This window comes from Orbicella faveolata, unplaced genomic scaffold (genome assembly GCF_042242905.1).
Source record: "Orbicella faveolata isolate gen_17 unplaced genomic scaffold, um_ofav_v1 contig_1, whole genome shotgun sequence".
Lineage (NCBI taxonomy): Eukaryota > Metazoa > Cnidaria > Anthozoa > Scleractinia > Merulinidae > Orbicella > Orbicella faveolata.
The window spans coordinates 31,281,331-31,302,500 of NW_028301536.1; the positions used below are offsets into that span (position 1 = coordinate 31,281,331).

A 21,170-nucleotide genomic window follows, 5' to 3' on the forward strand; every position below is an offset into this window, starting at 1 on the left:
GAAAAGTCGGCAGGGCAAGCAAAACAAAACCGCCCCCCTTAGCTCAAGGTCTGGATCCACCACAGAACTTGTAAACCAGGTACAAGTTCACAAAAGGAAAATCAGACAAATTTATGGTAAATTCAATACACAACTGGTGCTTTTTGGTACAGCTACATCCCTCAAGTTTGGTCGATACAATCCTTTTTCTAGTTAGTCCAGTCCCTGAACTCGCTATGGGGGTTGAACCCAGGCGGGAGCATTGTCGTGCCCAGTGCTACTCGTTTGACAAATCTTCCATACTAACACTGTAATTTCTGACGCTGTTGCCTACCGTCAAGATGGCTTCCAAAACCCCGAGAAGGTCTATTATTTCAAACTTAATAACAATTTCCAGCAGACATTCACAATAGCAGAGAGACCAGAGAGACCTCAGGGATTTTATTTCGTGATGATAATTAAACCAACAGCTTTATTGGCAGAAGGTTAATGTTCCATTACAGTAAAATCAACTGTAACATTAACAGCTATACTCTAATTCTGACGACCTCTATGGACCAGTTTAGTTCAAACCACAGGGCAACGGGTATAAACCGCTTCTGTGATGTTTACGAGGAAATCCAATCATCGGGTCGAATTTTCATCTCTGCGCGTTTAGCAGAGTAGTTGTCTCCTTTCCAGGTCTCCCAATTTACTCCATTGGCGTGAGAGGCATGGGCGCCATGAAGGTAGCGACCATTCAAATTGGAGTTGTGACATGCACCATACCACCATGCACCATGAAAGCTAACAGCGCAGTTACCTCCATACGAGTCATTGTCACGGTCTTTTGTTGAGAATGGAAAACGTTTGTGATAAGATAAGGAATCACCAGCAGTACCTATAATCAAAACAAAGAGTGGATTAGATATGATCACCTGGATTACCTGAATACTCAACTAAGACTGTTTCATCGGAGGTAAAAGCAAATTCAAGGCCTCAGCGTGGTGTAGGGGGGAAACTAAGGATGGAACTCCCCCCGGGTTTTCATTGCAATAGGACGTATAAACACTATTTTGACTCAGTACATTGCCCTTCAAGACGAGATGTTTTTTGTTGATTATGACATCACACGGAAGTTACATAACGTTATCACTTCCGCTATCTGAGATCCGCCATCTTGGGTTTTACGATTTCCTCCAGCTGAGTCAGAAATACAATAAATTTTTGAGAATTTGATCCAAAATGATTATGAAATGAGAACAGTACAAATTATGCAATGATGCACAAGGACAAAATGGAAAGATTATTTCAAAAAGACGTAGTTTAGCTTGACTAGCATGGCATTTAAGGTGATCATGTCAATGTCAAATGGTGTGGACAAACTATTCAAACAAAAAAAATTCTGCGAGGAATGAATAAACTGCTACAAAAGCCTCAGTTATCAAAGGGTAGATCCCCTTTCAAAATTATGAAGAAACGTCACGAGGGTTGGTTTTACCCCTCTCTAACTCCCTGGTAGGTCCGAGGGTTAAATATACCATACGTCCAGGGAATCCGTCGCAAAATTCCACTAAAACAAATACCCGAAACTTACTAAAATTTAATGCAGATTTTGCAAGAAATATCCTAAACTACTTACGCAATAATTAAATGGTGAGAAGAAACAATGAAACTGAAAGCCCTAACCTGTATCGAAACAAGCACATTTTTCACTAAAAAGGTACATGGTACAGTGCATAGGGAGTCCATTCTTCATTTCCAACTTCTTTTTCTTGAAAAAAAATCTAATTCGTCGTTTTTCTAAAGGAAAAGGCGAGCCCTTCACTTGCGCTGGTTTTGAAAGCGCGCCTTACTCAGGCGCCTCTACAAACGCTGCGCGCAATAGGCCACTTTCGATATATTAAAATCATGGCAGCTTGACAGTGAGGCTTAGAGGACACAAACAAAAGAAATGAATAAACATGGTCATTCAATTCCCTTTGTTTATGTCTTCTAATATAAGCCTCACTGCCAAGCTGAATTTTAATATATCGATCGAAAACAGTCTATTAACCAAGAAAATGATAAGACCTGTCAGCCCGGACATATTCCAATCAACCCATAAAACTGGTACAAAAATCTAGTTTTGTGGGAATGGACCAAATTCATTTTTCGTTTTCATTTTATTTTCAAAATTGCCATCAATTCAGAGTTTAGGAATATGATTTTATAAAGGAGACGAATAAAACTAAGTGACAGACAAATAGTTCCTGTTTCATTTTCCGATTCAATACCCTAAAAGGTACCACGATAACTCTAGCGCTGCTCAATTTTTGATTTAAACACCTTAACAGGTACCACAACAAGATTTTAGTCCCTAAAAGGTACAAAAAGCACCCCCGACATCTTTATATGGAAGTCCCCCGTTGGGGGGCGGGGGGGGGGGTATCGGTCTCGTCTCATTAATAAGCTGTACTGAAATATGTAAGGCTTACCGTGGTAAGTCCCAAGACTCATCTGATACTTGGATTGTTCACTGGACACAGCAAAATAACCGTACTCGGCAAACGCCGTGTTTCCTGCAGTATCCTCCAAATCCACGCGCAGTTTGTATCTCTTGTGGTTGTTCGAGGTTAGCTTGTTCAGCTTATCAAGTCCCAGCCAATACTCGCCATTCAAGTGCCCAAACCCCGCTTTGTAGTCATTCCAGCCGCGGTAGAAATCAACAGAGCCGTCCAGTCTCTTTTGAAATACCGTCCAGCCTCCACCGGCAGTGGTCTGGTCACAAAATACATCAAAGGGCTGTTGGCCGTCAGGGTGGATTGTATACACACCGCTGACAGTTTGACCGCAGCTGTAGATGTCGGCACAGTCTTTTCTATTTACTAGATGAGCACCAAAAAACAGAGGTAATTGGCTTTGAAGACAAACATTTGGCATAAGGATATTGTCAAAAAAAAAAAAAAAAAAAAGATATTAACACATTCTGAAGGATTAAAAAATTTCCAAATCAGTTTTATTCAGTTGTATGATAGTCTTGCGCCGCGCTTCCTTACTTTCCTAGTTATAGTTCAGGAGCGATGTGACGCAGATTTTGCAGGTTACCCAAATAATAACAATAAGAAATATAGTATACCTTGACCACCTGCTTTTCGCTCTTTTTCTAATTACCTTGTTTCTTCACTGGAAAAATCGTTCGATCACTCAAAATTGTTTAGTTCGTGCTTGTCGAAATCTAATATGGTATGATACGGGTTACCTTAACAGTCGCCTCAGTATGGCTGTTTCGCACGGTTTTTTCGTGGAATATAAATTAGCACTCGCTTTAAGACATACAGACAAGCTAATAAAGTTTCATGACTTAGCGTAGTCAGTTTACCGGGAAGCGTTGTTTTCTCCTCTTTTTACATCAGGCTTACTTTTAAGACAGATTTTAGAATCTGAATAACCTTGACCCCCGCAAGTCGCGTGCGCGTACACGCACGGATAGGGAAATGATGGGCCGGGTAGAGTTTCTCTTTTTGTGCCGATGTTACACAATCATGCCTATAGTCATTTTGCTCCGATTAATTCAAAGAAAAATAGTTTCTGAATAATTTTCAATCTTTAAATGCCCGCGGCACGAAACCTTCCTACCTTCCGAACAGTTGCGTTTGGCTCCCAGCAGCAAGTCGATCTTTTTCTCGAGGTCTTTCTGTTTGTTGACCAGTGTTTTCAGAAGTTGACAAAAGGCACACTCATTGTCGGTCCCACAAACCAGCATTTCACAAAAACAGGGAAATAACAAAAGAAATAAAATTCTCTTAAGAATCTGGCCCGCCATTCTGAGAGGTAGCTAGTTGTGTCTTCTCCTATAATTTAATTTTGAACGTAACTGCGGATGCAGAATGTGACCTTTTATTTATACAGCTTGGGTAACAGGTGGTAGAATGCTCATGACAATTTCACTATCTTTAACACGTATTAGTTTGGGGGATAACCTGAGCTAACACGGTTAGCAAATATTTATGAGAATTGTCTGTCAGCGTTGCCTCTATTAACAGTTGTCAGTAGGTAACCAGAAACTGCAAGGGACCGCATACGATAAACGCTGCCAACGTAGGATCTACAAGAGATCTGATCAGCCAAAAAAATGTATGAAGACAAGCAATTGACTGCTTTTGCTGATACTACGTGAAATGGGTGCATGCCAAAATCATGTACAAGAAACATGCTGAAGAAATTTTTGCACGTTGTCGTCATTTGACCACAACTACCAGAATTCCTTTCGTTTTTTCTTTGTATTTATGATTTAAATTTTGAATTCCCAGTGGGGTTTAAATAACAATTGCCTTCATTAGCATAAGAAACAGAAAAAGTGAAGGATTCTGGTAGTTGTAGCGAGATGACGCCATCATGCAAATCGCCTATTCCAAACCGCACTACACAGTCATAGAAACAAACCCTTTTTGACCAGAACATTGACAATTATCGAGACATTTTACCAAGTTTCAAATGGTAAATTATAGTTAGTTACGATAGCTCAGCCAATCAGATTGCATTAGTGTTCTTGTAGAATTCTGCTGTGTAATAAATGCTTTTCTCGTCGCCCCACTGAAAAATTCACGATAAAAAAACGGTATTGTATTTCTCGAAAGCACCATTTCAGAACTTTAATTTGGTTTATCTGGGTAGGTGCCAACCAAAAGTCTTTTTTTTCCATGATCATCAAAAAATTACAACTAAACATAAAAATGGCAGAAAGTTGTTTGATTTATTTATATATTTATTTCATTGTATTCGGTCACGATGCTACAGCTTAGAAATACGCAAGTCAACAACTGCCTTTAATTAATTTACCGAAGTTTTTAAAGGTTATCCAGTTTAAAACCTTGTTCTGCAACATTTTTACGCTAGTGATAAACTTTCTCATTACTCTTAACCAGATTACTTTCAAAAACAGCCCATGGAAGCTAAACTACCGATACCCAATGTTTACAGTGGAATCCAATCAGCGGGTCGAATTTTCATCTCCGCGCGTTTAGCAGAGTAGTGGTATCCTTTCCAGGTCACCCAGTTTACACCGTCAGCGAAGGAATCGTGGGCGCCATGATGATAAGCACCATTCAAGTTGGAGCCGTGACAGCTGTTGTACCACCATGCGCCATGATAACTGACAGCGCAGTGACCTCCATCTGAGTCATTGTCACAGTCTTTAGTTGTGAACGGGAAACTTTTGTGTGGAGATAAGGAATCACCTGCAGTTCCTACAACATATTTATTAGAAAAACGCCTGTGTTACATGAACACTCTTCGAAGTAATTACATCAAGGACCGTAACTGGGAATGGCGTCTTAAACTTTAGTAATTAAGCAGTTAGACGAGCGAGACTGTGGTGATACGAAAGTGAAATGTCACTGAAAACTATGAAAGAAAGCCCTGAAAGTTTGAGTACAAGGGTTTGTGGCGTGGACCTAATGGTAATTCACGTCCCGAAGGAAAGAAAGAGGGGAGGAAGGGAGGAGGATAGAGTTCTGCATACCAGAGGTACTGCAGGCTTACCGTAGTACGTCCCAAGACTTAACTGGTACTTGGATTGTTCACTGGACACAGCAAAATAACCGTACTCGGCAAACGCCGTGTTTCCCGCAGTATCCTCCAAATCCACGCGCAGTTTGTATCTCTTGTGGTTGTTCGTGGTTAGCTTGTTCAGCTTATCAAGTCCCAGCCAATACTCGCCATTCAAGTGCCCAAACCCCGCTTTGTAGTCATTCCAGCCACGGTAGAAATCAACAGAGCCGTCCAGTCTCTTTTGAAATACCGTCCAGCCTCCACCGGCAGTGGTCTGGTCACAATAGACATCCAAGGGCTGTTGGCCGTCAGGATGGATTGTGTACACACCGCTGACGGTTTGACCGCAGCTGTAAATGTCGGCGCAGTCTTTTTTATTCACTGAGTGAGAAGCAAAAAAAATGCGTTGTTTATAGTTTAAGTATTTTTTAAGAGCTATGTGAAATGTTTTCATGCTCACAAGCCTGGCATGTTCACGAACGGAGCGTGGCACAGGTTACCCAACTTTTTTTTCTTCTCAAGCACTCTTTTTGCGACATTTCGCAATGAAAGCTTGTTTGCTGCCTAATCACAGTTTTTCATCTTGTTTTAGTTTGTGTTTCTATTTAGTTTTGAATTCGTTTGCCTGAAGAATTATTATCATTTATAGTAGTTTTCTCGCTGTTAAATATTTTCAATGTGGAAGGGGCGTGACCTAAACAAACTGTCTTTGATGAGACTCGCTTTTGCCACTCTTTAATTTTTAAATAGCTTAGACATTGAAAAATAGGACGTTAGCTGCATGCCTTATATGGATCAGATTGCGACAACGAAATATTAAGTGTAATAAGCTGTACTCCTTTAAAGTAACCTTGATACTGTGGCTTGAAAGCTTTACATCTTGAACTAATAAGTAGCTCACATCAAGACTGGAAATTATGTTTTTATCGTTTGTTGATGGAAAGATATCAAAGACAATTAGGCTAAATTTACGTGGCAGTAGTTACTGTACTCCGATTGATTCAAAGAATACTTATTTCTGTTTAATTATACTCGAGAAACTTCCTACCTTCTGAACATTTGTCGCTTGATCCAACAAGCAAATCGATTTTTTTTTCGAGATTTCTATTCTGCTGCGATATCTCGCTGATTTTCCTGTCCATATCTGTCTGTTTGTTAATAGCTGTTTTCAGAAGTTTACAGCAGTCACATTCTTTCACGGTTGTCTTCTGTAATAAGGCAGTTCCACAAACGGGTCTTTCGCATAGAGCCAGAAAAAACAAGAGTTGTAAAATTCCCTTCAAAATCTGGCTCGCCATTCTGAGGGTTACGAGTTACTCCCTGAAATGAATTCTGAATGTAATTCAGGATATATTTGTACAGCTTACAGTTCATAACTGATAGTTTCTGGTTCAAAAAGATCACTATTGTCAAACAATTCAGCACCATGTTTGTCCTTTAAGGTTTCCTTTTCTAGCTAGTATTAGTTCAGGTCAGGAGCCTGAGTTGATACTTTTAGCAAATGGTCACCATTAATATAAATAACAAAACTGGAGAAAGATTTTATCTCGTGGAACATCGTTCATTCCCACGACCTATTTCGCGTTTGTTAGCTTATCTAGTCGACTTCTCACTTCACAGAAACTAAGGCGATGTAAACTGGACAATTTAATTGTAGTAGTCCAATCTGTTAGCTGTACAGTTAACAGTTCACCCTTATCTTAGGATATCTCCAGGATCAGAGTACCAGGCAGAGGCGACAATGATACCTCATTTACGGTCTGAAAACATCAAAAGCACACATCCTATTCCGTGTAACATCAGGAGTAATCTTCACTCCGACGACCCCTCCCCACCCACCTCCTCCCCCCCCCCCCCCACTCACCAGCGCGGATCTCGCAGCACAAAGAGTCTGCGATTCAGGAATTCCTTTCCTTCCACGCAGGCACAGGGTTTTTCCTTCTCAAATTTAACTAGGGAAGTGACGTTCTCATCCCCAGAGCCTTACATCCTTTCAGTCACGTCGTTGGTGAAACGAGTAGTTCTGGGGACGAGAATGGGAACCGGCCAAGGTTCCCGATTCAGACTGCTAAACAGAAGGATCGTGGTCTCCAAAAATGAAATAGCTCGGCCTACACTGACGGGAATAAGTTCTTCAACTAGACATTTGCATAGATTTGAGGTACCAAACTTGCGTCAGAATCACGGCCTAGTTTGTTTTATCATCAATCCTCATTGTGCCTGTCTCCACATAAGGCTGCGGGGTAATCTACGTAAACTAAACTGAGCAAAAAATTCTCATCCGAAAGGCCAATACTGAAATTGACGTCAGCTTCACTAACACGCTACTGTGGTTAATTTACCCCTAGTACTTCAAATGGATGGATAGCTTGCCTGCCGACGCTGCACTGCGTTAAAATTAAACTACCGAAATTTCGGTTCCAAGGTAAATGACAAACGCTCTTTCCGCTTGTCCATCCTCTGCATACGTCTTACCGGCAAATACCCGGATAATAAAAGTACATCTATCAATCACCCTTTCAGAAGTTCCATTTTTTCCAGTATGGCAAACCGAAAAAGTGTTTGTCATTTGCCTCCGATCCGATTCGGCTCCGTGCCGAAAATTCCAGAATGGTTACTTAAAGGGAACTTGTTTCAGGCCCCACTCTTCTTGATCTTGGTTATAAATGATTTTCCTGGTCATCAAAAAAGGACTGAACATGAAAAAAAAAACAAAACAAAACAAAACAAAACAACTATTGGCCAAATACTGCTTTTAATTTACTTAATTTTAATTTTAATTCGCGATGCTACAATTTACCTTAACACGCTTAAATTTATTTACTATTTCAGGGAAACGCTAGAATTCAAGTCCCTCGCTAAATCTTTCAAAGATTACACTTTGGAACCTTACATTGTTGGTTAAAATAGCATTGCAACATTTATACTCTAGTGACAAACCCTCTTGAACAATTTAGTTTCAGCTGACAGCTCGCGGCAACTAAACTACCGATACCCAATGTTTACAATGGAATCCAATCAGCGGGTCGGATTTTCATCTCCGCCCGTTTAGCAGAGTAGTGGTATCCTTTCTAGGTCACCCAGTTTACTCCGTCAGCGTAGGAGTCATGAGCACCATGATGATAAGCACCATTCAGGTTGGAGCTGTGACATGCGCCGTACCACCACGCACCATGATAACTGACAGCGCAGTGACCTCCATCTGAGTCATTGTCGCGGTCTTTTGTCGAGAACGGAAAACTTTTTTGTGGAGATAAGGAATCACCTGCTGTTCCTATAAATCAGAACAAGGCATGTGTTACTCGACTACTTTTCTGGGTAAATACATCAGAGGCCATAACTGGGATTGTGATGTAGCTGTAGTTTAGCTGGATCTAACGCACGCCCTTATTGGCTGATTTACGGTCACGGCAATGGCTAAATCTTAATCTCCTCCGGCAGATGCTTGACCATTTAGCATCGTCCGCTCTCCCGCTAAGCAGAAGCTACTTTGAAGGAAGGAAGGAAGGAAGGAAGGAAGGAAGGAAGGAAGGAAGGAAGGAAGGAAGGAAGGAAGGAAAGAAGGGAGGAAGGAAAGAAGGAATGCATACTGTAAATACTGCAGGCTTACCGTAGTACGTCCCAAGACTTAACTGGTACTTAGATTGTTCACTGGACACAGCAAAATAACCGTACTCGGCAAACGCCGTGTTTCCCGCAGTATCCTCCAAATCCACGCGCAGTTTGTATCTCTTGTGGTTGTTCGTGGTTAGCTTGTTCAGCTTATCAAGTCCCAGCCAATACTCGCCATTCAAGTGCCCAAACCCCGCTTTGTAGTCATTCCAGCCACGGTAGAAATCAACAGAGCCGTCCAGTCTCTTTTGAAATACCGTCCAGCCTCCACCGGCAGTGGTCTGGTCACAATAGACATCCAAGGGCTGTTGGCCGTCAGGGTGGATTGTGTACACACCGCTGACAGTTTGACCGCAGCTGTAAATGTCGGCGCAGTCTTTTTGATTAACTAAGTGAGAAACAAACAAATACGAAAATACGTCAGCAAAGATTTCCCTATAACAGGACGTGCTGACAAAGTCTTTCAAGATGGTGTTTGTGCCGAAACGTTTGAGTGCATAGGAGCATAATGGACCGAAAGAAATTGTACTGGAAAGAAAACCTGAGGCCGCTTTTTTTTTTTCGGCGGGGTGTGGGAGGTGAATGCAGGATGGGGAGTTGAATCTTTTGTTTTTGCTTTTTGAGGTTTCTTTTGGCTGTTCAGTGGAATCCCGATTTTTCGAACCTCCAAGAGAAACGAGAGTTGGTTCGAAAAATCGGAGAGTTCGAGAAATCGGGGGTAAAATTACAGTGTTCGACTGAGGAGAGGGAATCGGACTTTTGGTTCGAGATATCCGGAGGTTCGAAAACATGAAAGTTCAAGAAATCGGGATTCCACTGTATTTTGTAATTTTTCCCTCAGATGGACCTTTCTCGTCACTTTGCAGAAGTTTTTAGTATTTACTGAAATGTTTTTTGTTATTCCGCGTCTGTTAAAATCCAATATGTAGAGTGATCGACCAGATACGCTGAGACTGATTCGTTTTGAATACGATATTTTAATATACATCCGATCATATGCAAACAGAAAAACACTAGCCTAATCTAGGATAATATTGACAGAACATCAAGACTCTGCTTTGTTCCTCCAACAAAACGCTTATAATCAGTCAGGACAATTGAAAATTGGTTAGTGTCGCGCCATGCATGCAATACAAAAGAAAACAGCAAAAAACATTTTTCAAAATTTTTCAGACCAGGCTCTGTCAAACAGAATCCCGACAAAAACTGGAAGGTTGTTCTTTCTGCGATAAAATACGTACCTGCCGAATTAAAACTTCGCGAAAATTGGTCTTGAGTTCCACTCAGAACGGAGTGTTTTTCCCGGATAGTAAAATCATCGTCCTGCTCCTTAATCATTCGACTTTGATTCAAAGAAATAGGGATTTCCGGCTTATTCTGTTACCTAAGTTTGGATAATACTTAAGATGAACGTCTTACCTTCTGAGCAGTTTCCTTTCGCTTCAAGAAGCAAATCGATCTTCCTTTCCAGATTTTTGTTCTGCTGTGAAATTTCGTCCTGTTTATTGATCAGTGTTTTCAGAAGTTTATAAATGGGACAGTTAGGTGTGGTCGGTAAAGCTCAGCAAACGAGCACTTCAAAACAGGAGGGAAATAACAAAAGACATAAAACTCCCTTTAAAATCCCGCCCGCCATTCTGAGCAGTTTCGACGTCGCGTTGAAATTAAATAAATTTAGAGGACGATGCAGGGTGTATCTTATATTTATGCAACTTGGGTTTAGATTGATGGTTTACTTTGAAATGCACTCAACGGAAACTGATTCACTGTCACTCGCGTCAGACACATTAACAGCATGTTTACAATAATTTTGCGATTTTTAGCTCGTGTTAGTTTAGGTAGTTATCTGAGCTAATACGTTTAGCAAATGGCGTGATTCTTCGTGAGAACTGTCTGTCAGTTAAGCTCTTATAACAGCTGGTGCAAAGCCGATCTGTTAATGGGGTCAAGGCACCCTCTTTACACTCAGCGCTCAGCACGCCCACGCTCACACGTATTGGCTCACCTCTCCAATGCGCTAGCTTTCATGTCGTTAAACAAGGTGCTTCACGTCCGATACGCGAACAGTTCTTACAGTTTCCTATCTTCATTGCTTTACCTATAAAATGCATCTAAATGCCCTACATTGTGTAAATAAAGAACTGAGATGAATTGGTAATCCGTGTACTGAATTTTACCAGAATTCACTTCTTGCTTCTATTTCTTGTGTTTAGAGCTCCCAGTCCAACATTTGGGTGTTTTTCTACCGAGCACACTTTTTTTCTCTTGTTAGATTTCTTTTAGTTGAAAGAATATATTTAACGTCGCACGAAGCGATTCAGAATAAGGCGATGACAAACTTCCTTGAAGCTAAATACATAGGCGCAAGTTTTCCTTCACAAGAGACCCTTGACAATTTGATTGTGAAAACGAACAGCAAGTTTACTCTACCAAGTTTCTTTCGTAAATTTTATTTCCCCGTTTGAACTGATGTAAATTCGTTGACAGTTTTTCTTCGATACCGCAGCAGACTCATTGTGCAGCAAAATATCCCAATAAAACGTCGCAAATTTTTAAATTCTCTGTCAGGCTTTCTTTGCCAAGCACTACACACGAGTTTTAGAGAAGTAAATATGTGTAGGAGAAAATTGTCATTGATCAAAGCCGTCGAACATAAAATATGAGTGGTACACTGATAACCCTTCACTCCTTCGAGACCGTAAGGTTGAAAGCCTTTGATGTCTAAGGGAAACCTCAAGTTTAATTGTTTAATTATATTATGATTTTTTCTTTTAACCAAATGCCCTTGAAAGGTGTTAATTTTCATTTGCGACTTTTCAAACAAATAACCCAAACGCAGTTGCGGTAATGAAATGAGCTGCTTGATCCCAGAAACACGACCTAGCGCAACTAAAAATTTCCCAAAAGCAGAAAGAAAACCCTAAAGATTTGCATTTTCTAAAGAGTCTTAACGAGTGACCGCGTTTACAGATGTTTTCAAGAGGGTTGTGTTGCAATTGCACAAAACAACTTCAGGAAGGGGAAAACTGATCGAGAACTAACACAGGAAGGAAGGGAAGAAATAATGGTCACAAATGTAGCATTAATTTTGAAGAGCTACAAGTGGTTACATGAAGCTTTCATTGTTGGTGCGGTTATGTTCGTATAGCGGAAAAACTTGCATACTACTTGGTAACACAGTGTTCCTTGCAACTTTTTTTCTTGAGGAAATTATGCACATCCTCTATTGCTGCAAAGAATTAAAATGTTTCGATCTTACATGGCTTTTCGATGTTAACCGAGTGACTGTTAAGATATGCAGCTGTCTCAGGAGGTTGTGTTCATGTGAACAAAACAACTTCAGGAAACTGAAAAATCACACAGAAAGGAAAGACAGAAATAATAGTCACAAATATAGCATTTTCGAGGAAGCTGCTAGTGATTATCTGCTTTCATTCTTAGTGCAGTTAAGTTCATATAACATAATAACTTGTTGACTTAGGAACACAATTTTCCAGTTCCTAAATGCTGAGGTTTACTATCTTCTTTTTGCTAGTGAGAATTAAGCTCATCTTTTATTGCTGTAAAGGAATGTTTCAATGTTAAGGTGTTTGTCTATCTTAACGAGTATATGCCGATAGAGATGTACAGATGTGGCAAAAGATTTCAGTTGGACGAAACAAGCTTAAAAAAGGGAAGACTGAATGGCGATCTCATACAGGAAGGAAAGAAAAAAAAATGTTTTATATACAAGTCAGTGTTTGTCTGCCAGGTAAAAAATTCAATCAAATCTACCTTTTTCAAACGAGTTTAATGTCGGTTAAAGGACATGATCAACTGAATCAACCAAACATTTTTTCTTACAGAAAACAAAAGACCCATTCAACCGGAAATGCCGGGTTCACCCCTCATGGAATCCGTTTCGGATGTTTAATACGCACATCCGTTTCCTTTTGGGTCCGAGTGAAATCTATTAACTGAACCATGCCACGAATAAATTACTTTTATATATTTTGTTGAATGGTATCTATAGTAGCAGTGTTTTCGTGGCACTGATACTGGTTACAAGAAAGATTTTAGAGTGCCCGAAAACTTTCAGTCTAAGTGATTGTTTATTCTGTGTTAAAAAAGTACAGTTCCCTCTACATGTACATATGCATGGTCCTTTAACGTTAAACGTACACAAGTTTGCGCTAGGAAAGACGTAGGATTTTCTAGTACTAGTTTAGATTGTTGAAATAGTATTTTATTCCATACCAAGCCCGTTATATATTTCTCGCCAGACAAGTAACATATATCATGCTAAGAATGAAACTGCAGATTTGCAGATATTTATTGGACACCGTCTACTAGGTACACTAACAGACTGTTCTAATTTCTTTGATGTATTTTAAAGGAATATGAAGTGCCTTGTGGTCTTTGTAATAACTTGGGGCCTGGCGATGCCATCACCTTTCGAGATTGGAACAAAAAGTCCAGACGAGGTAAACTGAGTACTTCTTTGCAGTGAAGTCTGTCTATATCTTGTACTTCAAAACAGAATGAAAGATTGTATCCTTGAAATCGTTTTTTTGTTTTTCTTTTTTTTTTTTCATTTCAGCAGGGTTCTTCTGATGCTCCAACTGAGATGGCTGCAATTGGTGAGAATGCTTTTTTATGAAACAGATATAAATGTATTTATCTTGTCGGCACTATCTTCTGCAACGGCTTATTCAACTTGGACATCTTCTGCATAAATGTTAAACATTTTTCCAAGCAATTTCCACGACTTTAAGTTGCTTGCATAATTTAAATGTAGGACATTTGAGCAACATTTTGATGTTCCTCGACTAACCTTCTCGTTCTTGAGAAATCAGCTTCCACGACGATTCAGTCGTGTAGGCGGCAGCCTAATGGTTAGTGCACTGGACTCTGGATGGAGCGGTCCGGGTTAGAGCCCCGTGGCCGGGGACACTGTGCCGTGTTCATGGTACAAGACACTTTACTCTCAAAGTTACTCTCTCCGCCCAGGTTATAAATGAGCACCGGTGAAATTAACGCTGGGGGGAGGGGGTAACCTTACAATGGGCTAGCATCCCATCCAGGGGGGAGTAAAAATCCTCCTAGTTGCTTAATACCATAGAAACCGGGACAAGCTCCGGCTGTATGCATGGGCTGCTTGGCCGGCCAGATGCAGACTTTACCTTTACCCCACGACAATTCAGTCGGCCTGCGTACTACGAGCTTAAATGGCTTTTGATGTTCAAAGAAAGCCTTTAAGCTAACTTGATTTTGATACGGTCATTTTGCAGGAGACGGTTTATTGGCGAATGACTTCAACATTTGGAAAAATCAGAAAATTAAGGGCCACCACAATGTCGGTCAACAGGAAACTTCGGTTCCGGTGGTAACCAGGGCGGCAACGGGGGCAATTTCAACATTAAAGGCAGTCAGATAATTGGTGGTCATAACAGCGTTGGTCAACAAGGAAACCACGACCAGGGTGGCAATCAAGGTGGACAGAGCGGCAATCAAGGTGGAGGTAGAGGACATAAATAGACGGTGTCCCAGTTGATATATCGTGTTTTACTAAGTACTGCGAAGAACTTGCCATGGACGTGCCAAAAGTTGTGAAAGCAAAGAAATTTCAACTAAAAAGAAAACATGACTAAAAGATTCAAATCAAAAAGATTCAAATCTCACCAGAGTAGCAGTTTTGATTTCTTGACATCCTATCAGTGAATCAAATTTAATGAATTGTAATCTACTTCCATCCGTGTAATCCTGAGCTTCTTCCCAAAAATACTTGTCTTATTTTGCTCCATAGATTTTCTTTATCCAGTTTATTTGCATATTTGACGACATTTGGCGATGCAACGCTACTTAGGAACAGGGTTTATGTCCCGGTTTATGTCCCAAAGGGTGTGGTTTTTCAGCCGTTTGGGTCATAAATAGGGTATCGATTTTGGCCGTTTTGGTCAGAAATAGGGTATGGTTTTTGCACTCTGGTCTTGAATTAAGTATTTTTTTTAGAAGAAGCTACTTTTTCACCATTATCGATAAGACTATCAACAAAAGCCCTTTGTAAATTATGTTTAGAGCAACTGTACCAGCCGCAATGGCCATAAATAGGGTATCAAATTTTTGGTCAGGTCATAAATAGGGTACGGAAAATCGCAGATTTTGGTCATGAATAGGGTGTGGGTGAGGGTTTTGAGAAGCTGGCCGCACAACCCCACCTGATTTTTCTGGGAGTACCATCCCGCCCCCCACCCCGCCCCCCACCCCGCCCCCGTGGTTCATATGTAGACCCTACGTTTTCTTATAATATATACGAATGTCGCCGTAACTGCTATGAAAAACGTCATCCAATACCATCTGGGTTCCGATTAAAACCAGGGGACAATCTTGTTCAATCTTTTTTCAATCGTCATTTGTAATGCATGTCTCGGCTATCATACCGTCACTTCTATTGGTTATCTTTTGTGTCAGATTGAGAGGAGAATATAAATCTATATGGCCGGCATAAAACATGCTTACATTCAATAACAGAACTTCATAGTAGCCTAAAAGCGTGATGTTTGGTTGTGGGGTCCGAACGAGACGAATTATCATACTTGATTCGTCCATTTCTGTTACTTTGCTTTTTAACTTTCTTGGAGACTCCAGGAACAATAATTCAAACAGTCCACGCATTCTTTGCTTGCTTTTCCTACAGGTTGCCATGACGCCGTTTCGTCTTGCCCCGCGTTGGCCAAGCAAGGGCTATGTGCGATAATTCCTTCACTGAAAAGTATCTGCTGCCAGTCATGTTGTAAGAAATGTTTACAATCATAACTTTGGGGTTTAAAGTGGACTTTTTTAACAGTACATGGTAGGGTGTATCTTAATTTATAAGTTTTCAAATATCATTTTCAATTTCAACAAACTCGAATACAAGGCGTATCGTTTAAGCGGTAACCGTTAGTGGCTTAATGATTCGTGCGCTGGAATCCGGATCGAGAATTCAGGGTTCGAGCCCTCACCTGGGTCATTTGCAGTGTTCTTGGTTAAGATTTTTTTATTCTTACAGTGCCTCTCTCCACCCAGGAGTATAAATGGGTTCCAGCGAATTGTTGGGGCAACTTGACAGAACGCTGGGAGTACCCTGCGATGGATTTACATCCCATCCAGGGGGGAGGAGCAATACCCCTAATTCTTCCTGCTACAGAAACTGGAGTTAAGAAGGGAGAGCTGTGTACCAGTTGAGTTTAAGACGCTTTGCTATCATCCAAGTGACGCCTTGTGTCTGACTTCTTTGAATGCGCCATCTCGCATAGCTCAGACCATTGTAGGTCCGTAGGTCCCGGAGCCTAATTGGAACACATTCAAAACAGACTCTCCTAGTTGGCCAGACTTCAAGATTTAAAAATGACTGCAGTGATTGAGTCAAGAATGGTATGCTGTTGTGCCAAATTACAGGTCATAAGTTAAAAATGAGGTAAGAGCCATGGTGATGACATGACGACGAGTCGCAACTAGAACAAGAGGCTGACCATTTAGCTCCTCCCCCTCTCCTTACCTTCGCTATCAAATCCAACCCCCTGAAAAGAGGTTTGGTTGTCTTGTGGCCAAATCTTCGGGTTTGTGCGATTATTCATCTCAATAATTACCATAAAATATTGTGCATATCTATATCCTTCAGCTGCAAGTGTATGCAAGGACCTTAACCAAAATTGCGCCTTGTTCGTATAACATAAGCATCTCATAAATGAAAACCTTCATAATTTACGCTTCACTGATGTAGGAATCAAAACATGGTGGTCTCCAAGCAAAGTTCTTTATTGACAAATACAATACTTAACAGCCAATCTTTAGCACTTCTAACAATAATCAACTCGGCTGCTTGCTAAGGTCAGTTACCATAGTGACAGTGTCATGTGTACAGTAATCAGACCCTTTTCTTATGGACACCTACTTAATAAGGACACCAAAGGACACCTCATTACAGACAGTGGTTCTGATCCCTACAATTGTAGCTAATACCCTTTCTGTTACCCAGATCAAGTTCATGTTCATTAGAAAGGTAGTCTAACTACAACAGAAAATGTAGATTTTTTAATCATCCCTTCACTGCATTTAGTGTAGCTGAGGTTAGCTTGCTGTTACACGATATATTGTGACTCATCCAGGTGGCCAAGACATTTGCCGTCCACCAAGAACATGAATATGAAGATGATACACTGACTGAGCAGCATCACGTCCGTTGTTGATAACTAAAATCAAAATCATTTTTTTTCAGATGGCAGTGTCCTATAGCATTTCTGGAGTTTATAAAAGAAGTCAGACGACTTTATCATTTATGGCTAAACAGTGAGTGTAAAGAAGCCTTAAATTATTAGGTACAGTACACTTTATACGCTTGTGCAACCCTCAAGATTGTTGCAGGGCAACTTTCATGCATATTTAATTCATGCATATTTACTTTATAGTTATACTGAATTGAATACAGCCACGATTAATTAATTAATAACACAGAGATCATATGCATACATGTGTTTTCAGACATAATATATCAAACACAAAAAAACTGTGTTTGACCACTTTTCCAAACACTGAGAAGAGAGTTGAAAATACTACGTGCAGCAGAGTCTTTTTGATGAACTTTGAAGTGTTTAGAACTGTGGCCAAATATGCAGTGTTGAGTGTTTGACATACATGTATCTTCTTGGTCGAAATAAAACTAAAGAGAAAACGGGAAAATACAATCATAAAATCCATGCTATTTCCTTTGTTTAACTTGATGAATTATTAATGACTTTGAGAAATAAATTTAAGATGATTCAATGCTTGACTGAATGTACTAAATAAAAGGATATAATGTCATTAATGATTTGAACATTATTCATCACGGTGTAAGATACGATAGATGAATTTTTCACTTGTTTGTCTCACAATGGAGTCACTTTGAGAGATGCAGATCATGACGTTTCGACTGCTATACTGCTAGTCTTCATCAGGCGATGAGGTCAATTGTTGCATGTCACTATTTGTAAGGCAACAATTGACCTCATTACCTGATGAAGACTAGCAGTATAGTAGTCGAAACGTAGCAATCTACATCTCAAAGTGACTCCATCATGAGACAAACGAGTGAAAAATTAATCTATCCTAAAAGGATATACTTACCAAGCCTATATCCACTGTCATTGAGGTTTTCCTTCTCTGCAACATTCTTTGCCACCCACAACAAATGACCAAGAAGCTTCATGGAAATCAAAAAGTAATTATGTTAGAAATTGTGGTGCATAACAATGTGTGGTGCATTTTCTATAAAAATATTCAAAATTAATGCTCTAAAAATTGGAACTAAAATTAACTCTTGATTTTTAGAAAAAAAAAAACTAATTTATTTCTTAGTTTACAAATTTATAACTTTAAGATAACAAAGCTAATTACTAACAAAAGTTACAACCTGATTCAACACTTAATTAAAACTTGATAAATTAATCGATCACTCAACTAATTGTTAAGATGGCTGGATACAAACATAAGAGAAACCTTGGTAGAAATAATTTAAAAGTTCATGCATGCAACAGGATTTCAGTTGCCTTAAGTTCTTTGCATTGTCCCAGATTTTCTTTTTTGTCTGCTTTCGGCTACGTAAACAGGGAGATGTCATTTTCTTTTTTCTAATTTAAATTAAAGCCAACAAATAACTGTGTTTAACTAGCCCTATATAAAATAACTGCACAGTGTTACATAATATATGAACCAGATTTGTAAGCTACATGCTATGCAGCAAAGAGCTTCTGCTATGGACAGTAACACTACACACAGCACTCAGCATTAATTGCTTTCCATTTACAGGGGTTTCATTAGAAGCCCACAACCGGCACAAATATCCGCCTACTTTGCCAGAATTTACCTCTTACCACTGCCTACTTTGTCTGTATTTTCACTCAAATTATTAAAAAAATTGATCAGGTGTCCACTTAGGGTAAGTCAAGTAGTACTTGTAAATGGTTAGTACCATGGCAGAATATCAGCTAACAAGAGGAATCTGCCTACACCAAGGTGGTTACTTGTTGTAGCTCTACGGAATATTAATAGAACCAAGGGACATGAAAGTTCCATACTGCACCAAACCTCGATGATTCACCAACAACTATTAACCAACATGCTTGAATGAATGTCTGGTTTTCGAAGAAGTAGCCAGAAATAAACCCTTCACATATCAATTCATAGCCAAACATGCCATCCCACAAATGATATACTTACAGGTATATCTTCCTCCGTGCTTGCCGCCAGCTGCGTTATGGGTTTTCGAGGAATCACCAAAATGTGTTTGGGAGCTACAGGATTGACATCCCGAAAAGCAATGGCCTATAAGGCAAGATGTTACAGAGCACATGAATATTGAAATCTAAATTATGTACAAGAAAAATACATATCTGATCTGGGCATTTTTGAAAAAAACTGTTGCTATTTTGTAGGTTTTCACTATCATTCTACATTCACATAATGCCAGTTTCAGAATTAGCATATAACAGTTTTCCTCTTCTGTGCTTCGCAGCTAGAAATTTCACACTTAATTCATTTAATACAAAACTTGGGGAAAATTTATTTCTTGATTTCTCTACATGTTTTCATTTTCAATACACCAACTGTATTTGAAACAAAAATATGCAGGTGAACACATTGACCATTTACCACCTTAATCTTCTTCAGTAAACTCCTCGCTTCCCCTCCCTCTCCCCCACATCAACAGGGTAAACCCTTTTAAAAGGTGCATGTCCAAAAAACATACAGGTGGTCTTCTCCCAAGGCCAATGGCTAAGTCAAAAAGGAACTTGTCTCCTCAAATTCTAAATTCCCTAGATGTGTAATGACCAAGGGACAAGGTCCTGCCTACCACAGGGCAGAGACGTCAAGCGTACAAAAACGTAGGGCCCCACCCAACGCCTGATTCGTCCCGAGACAAAGTCCCCCTAACTAAATGACGTCCAGACGCTGTGAGATCAGCTGGCAAAAGTTTACCATGAAATAAAAACAATGCCTTAAAGTTGACGCGCACTGACCTTTTCGTCTTCGTATATTATGTCAGCGGGAATTTCCTTTCGTAGGATTTTGCCAAATATGGTGTCTTGTGGCTGAAACTGATATTTCTCCGCCGCTTCTGCAGCAAGTTTAGCTTTCTCAACTTCATCGTTACATTGCCCATTGGAGCAAAACTCAGCTATTAGCACCTTTGGGGCGACACTTAGAGCTGCAGCCGCCGTTAGAAGAAGTTTACTTGCATGGAAGTTGGTTCGACGCAACGTGTGCAGCGCCATTTCGATGATCGAACCTTCTTGTCAGCGGATACCCCAAAGTACGAGACAGTACATTGAATAAAGCTGGGATCTGAAGCGGGCTGAACGAGCGGTGGAGATGTGTAGATTAGCTTAGATTATACCTGGTCTTTACAGCGTTAATTTGAAATTTTCCAGCGTTCCTGGACTTGTGTTCATTAAAATTCATTTTCGGCGTGTTGAGTCGTCAATGGAACGAGCAATTTAATTCCTAGCGCGCGCGTCCACATCACACTAAGAGAAGGGGAAAGGTTAGACTTCACCCAACCAGAAAACAAGCTTCCCCTGTTATCCTTTCGTTGTCCATCGCGCTACGTCTTACAGCGAGATCTCCTACCACTGCAGACTTACAACTACCAAGTAAAAAGCTTTAATAATGAGTCGCCATTTTTCACCCCATTTTAATGTGTTTCTTGTTCACTGTCCCAGCCATTAGTTTAACTTAAGATTGGTCAGGTTTGCAGTCAAAGAGATCAATAAACCTATTGATTTGACGGTGGTGTAAAAGAAGTCATAGACTATGAGACACAAGGAACTCAACAATAGACAAGAATTGCTGCTGTCAGGGTGGAACTTTTAAATGTACATCAGCAATTAATTCATTGCTTTACAGTTAGGTTAATTTTAGAATTTTCCTTTTTGGGGGGAGGAGCCAGGCCCATGACTTGAAGATTTAAACCAACCTCGTTCCCAGGGCTTTTTCCGATCTCAAAGGGAAAAACTCTGCCTGCCACGTCATTTTCGTGGTCTGTACAGTTTACATCACTACAATCGACC

At 40.1% G+C, this 21,170-nt stretch overlaps 4 protein-coding genes across 4 annotated transcripts; all 4 read right to left on the minus strand.

The window, feature by feature from the left end:
- Positions 1–403: 403 nt before the first annotated feature.
- Positions 404–3,824, minus strand: LOC110053603 (microfibril-associated glycoprotein 4-like). Its single transcript, XM_020759855.2, has 3 exons — positions 3,577–3,824; positions 2,436–2,825; positions 404–859 (listed from the first exon to the last, which is right to left on the minus strand). The coding sequence occupies exons 1-3, from the start codon at positions 3,761–3,763 to the stop codon at positions 588–590; spliced, it is 849 nt and encodes a 282-aa protein (XP_020615514.1). The 5' UTR covers positions 3,764–3,824; the 3' UTR covers positions 404–587.
- Positions 3,825–4,683: 859 nt separating this feature from the next.
- On the minus strand, positions 4,684–6,815 carry LOC110053621 (microfibril-associated glycoprotein 4-like). Its single transcript, XM_020759876.2, has 3 exons — positions 6,539–6,815; positions 5,482–5,871; positions 4,684–5,186 (listed from the first exon to the last, which is right to left on the minus strand). Exons 1-3 carry the CDS (start codon positions 6,786–6,788, stop codon positions 4,915–4,917), a joined length of 912 nt encoding a protein of 303 aa, XP_020615535.2. The 5' UTR covers positions 6,789–6,815; the 3' UTR covers positions 4,684–4,914.
- A 1,413-nt stretch (positions 6,816–8,228) lies between these two features.
- LOC110053513 (microfibril-associated glycoprotein 4-like) lies at positions 8,229–15,786 on the minus strand. The gene is made up of 4 exons (XM_089290229.1): positions 15,678–15,786; positions 10,522–10,662; positions 9,101–9,490; positions 8,229–8,764 (listed from the first exon to the last, which is right to left on the minus strand). The coding sequence occupies exons 1-4, from the start codon at positions 15,784–15,786 to the stop codon at positions 8,562–8,564; spliced, it is 843 nt and encodes a 280-aa protein (XP_089146355.1). The 3' UTR covers positions 8,229–8,561.
- A 1,079-nt stretch (positions 15,787–16,865) lies between these two features.
- On the minus strand, positions 16,866–20,415 carry LOC110053577 (uncharacterized). Its single transcript, XM_020759826.2, has 4 exons — positions 20,121–20,415; positions 19,321–19,425; positions 18,229–18,304; positions 16,866–17,315 (listed from the first exon to the last, which is right to left on the minus strand). The coding sequence occupies exons 1-4, from the start codon at positions 20,373–20,375 to the stop codon at positions 17,224–17,226; spliced, it is 528 nt and encodes a 175-aa protein (XP_020615485.2). The 5' UTR covers positions 20,376–20,415; the 3' UTR covers positions 16,866–17,223.
- Positions 20,416–21,170: the final 755 nt, after the last annotated feature.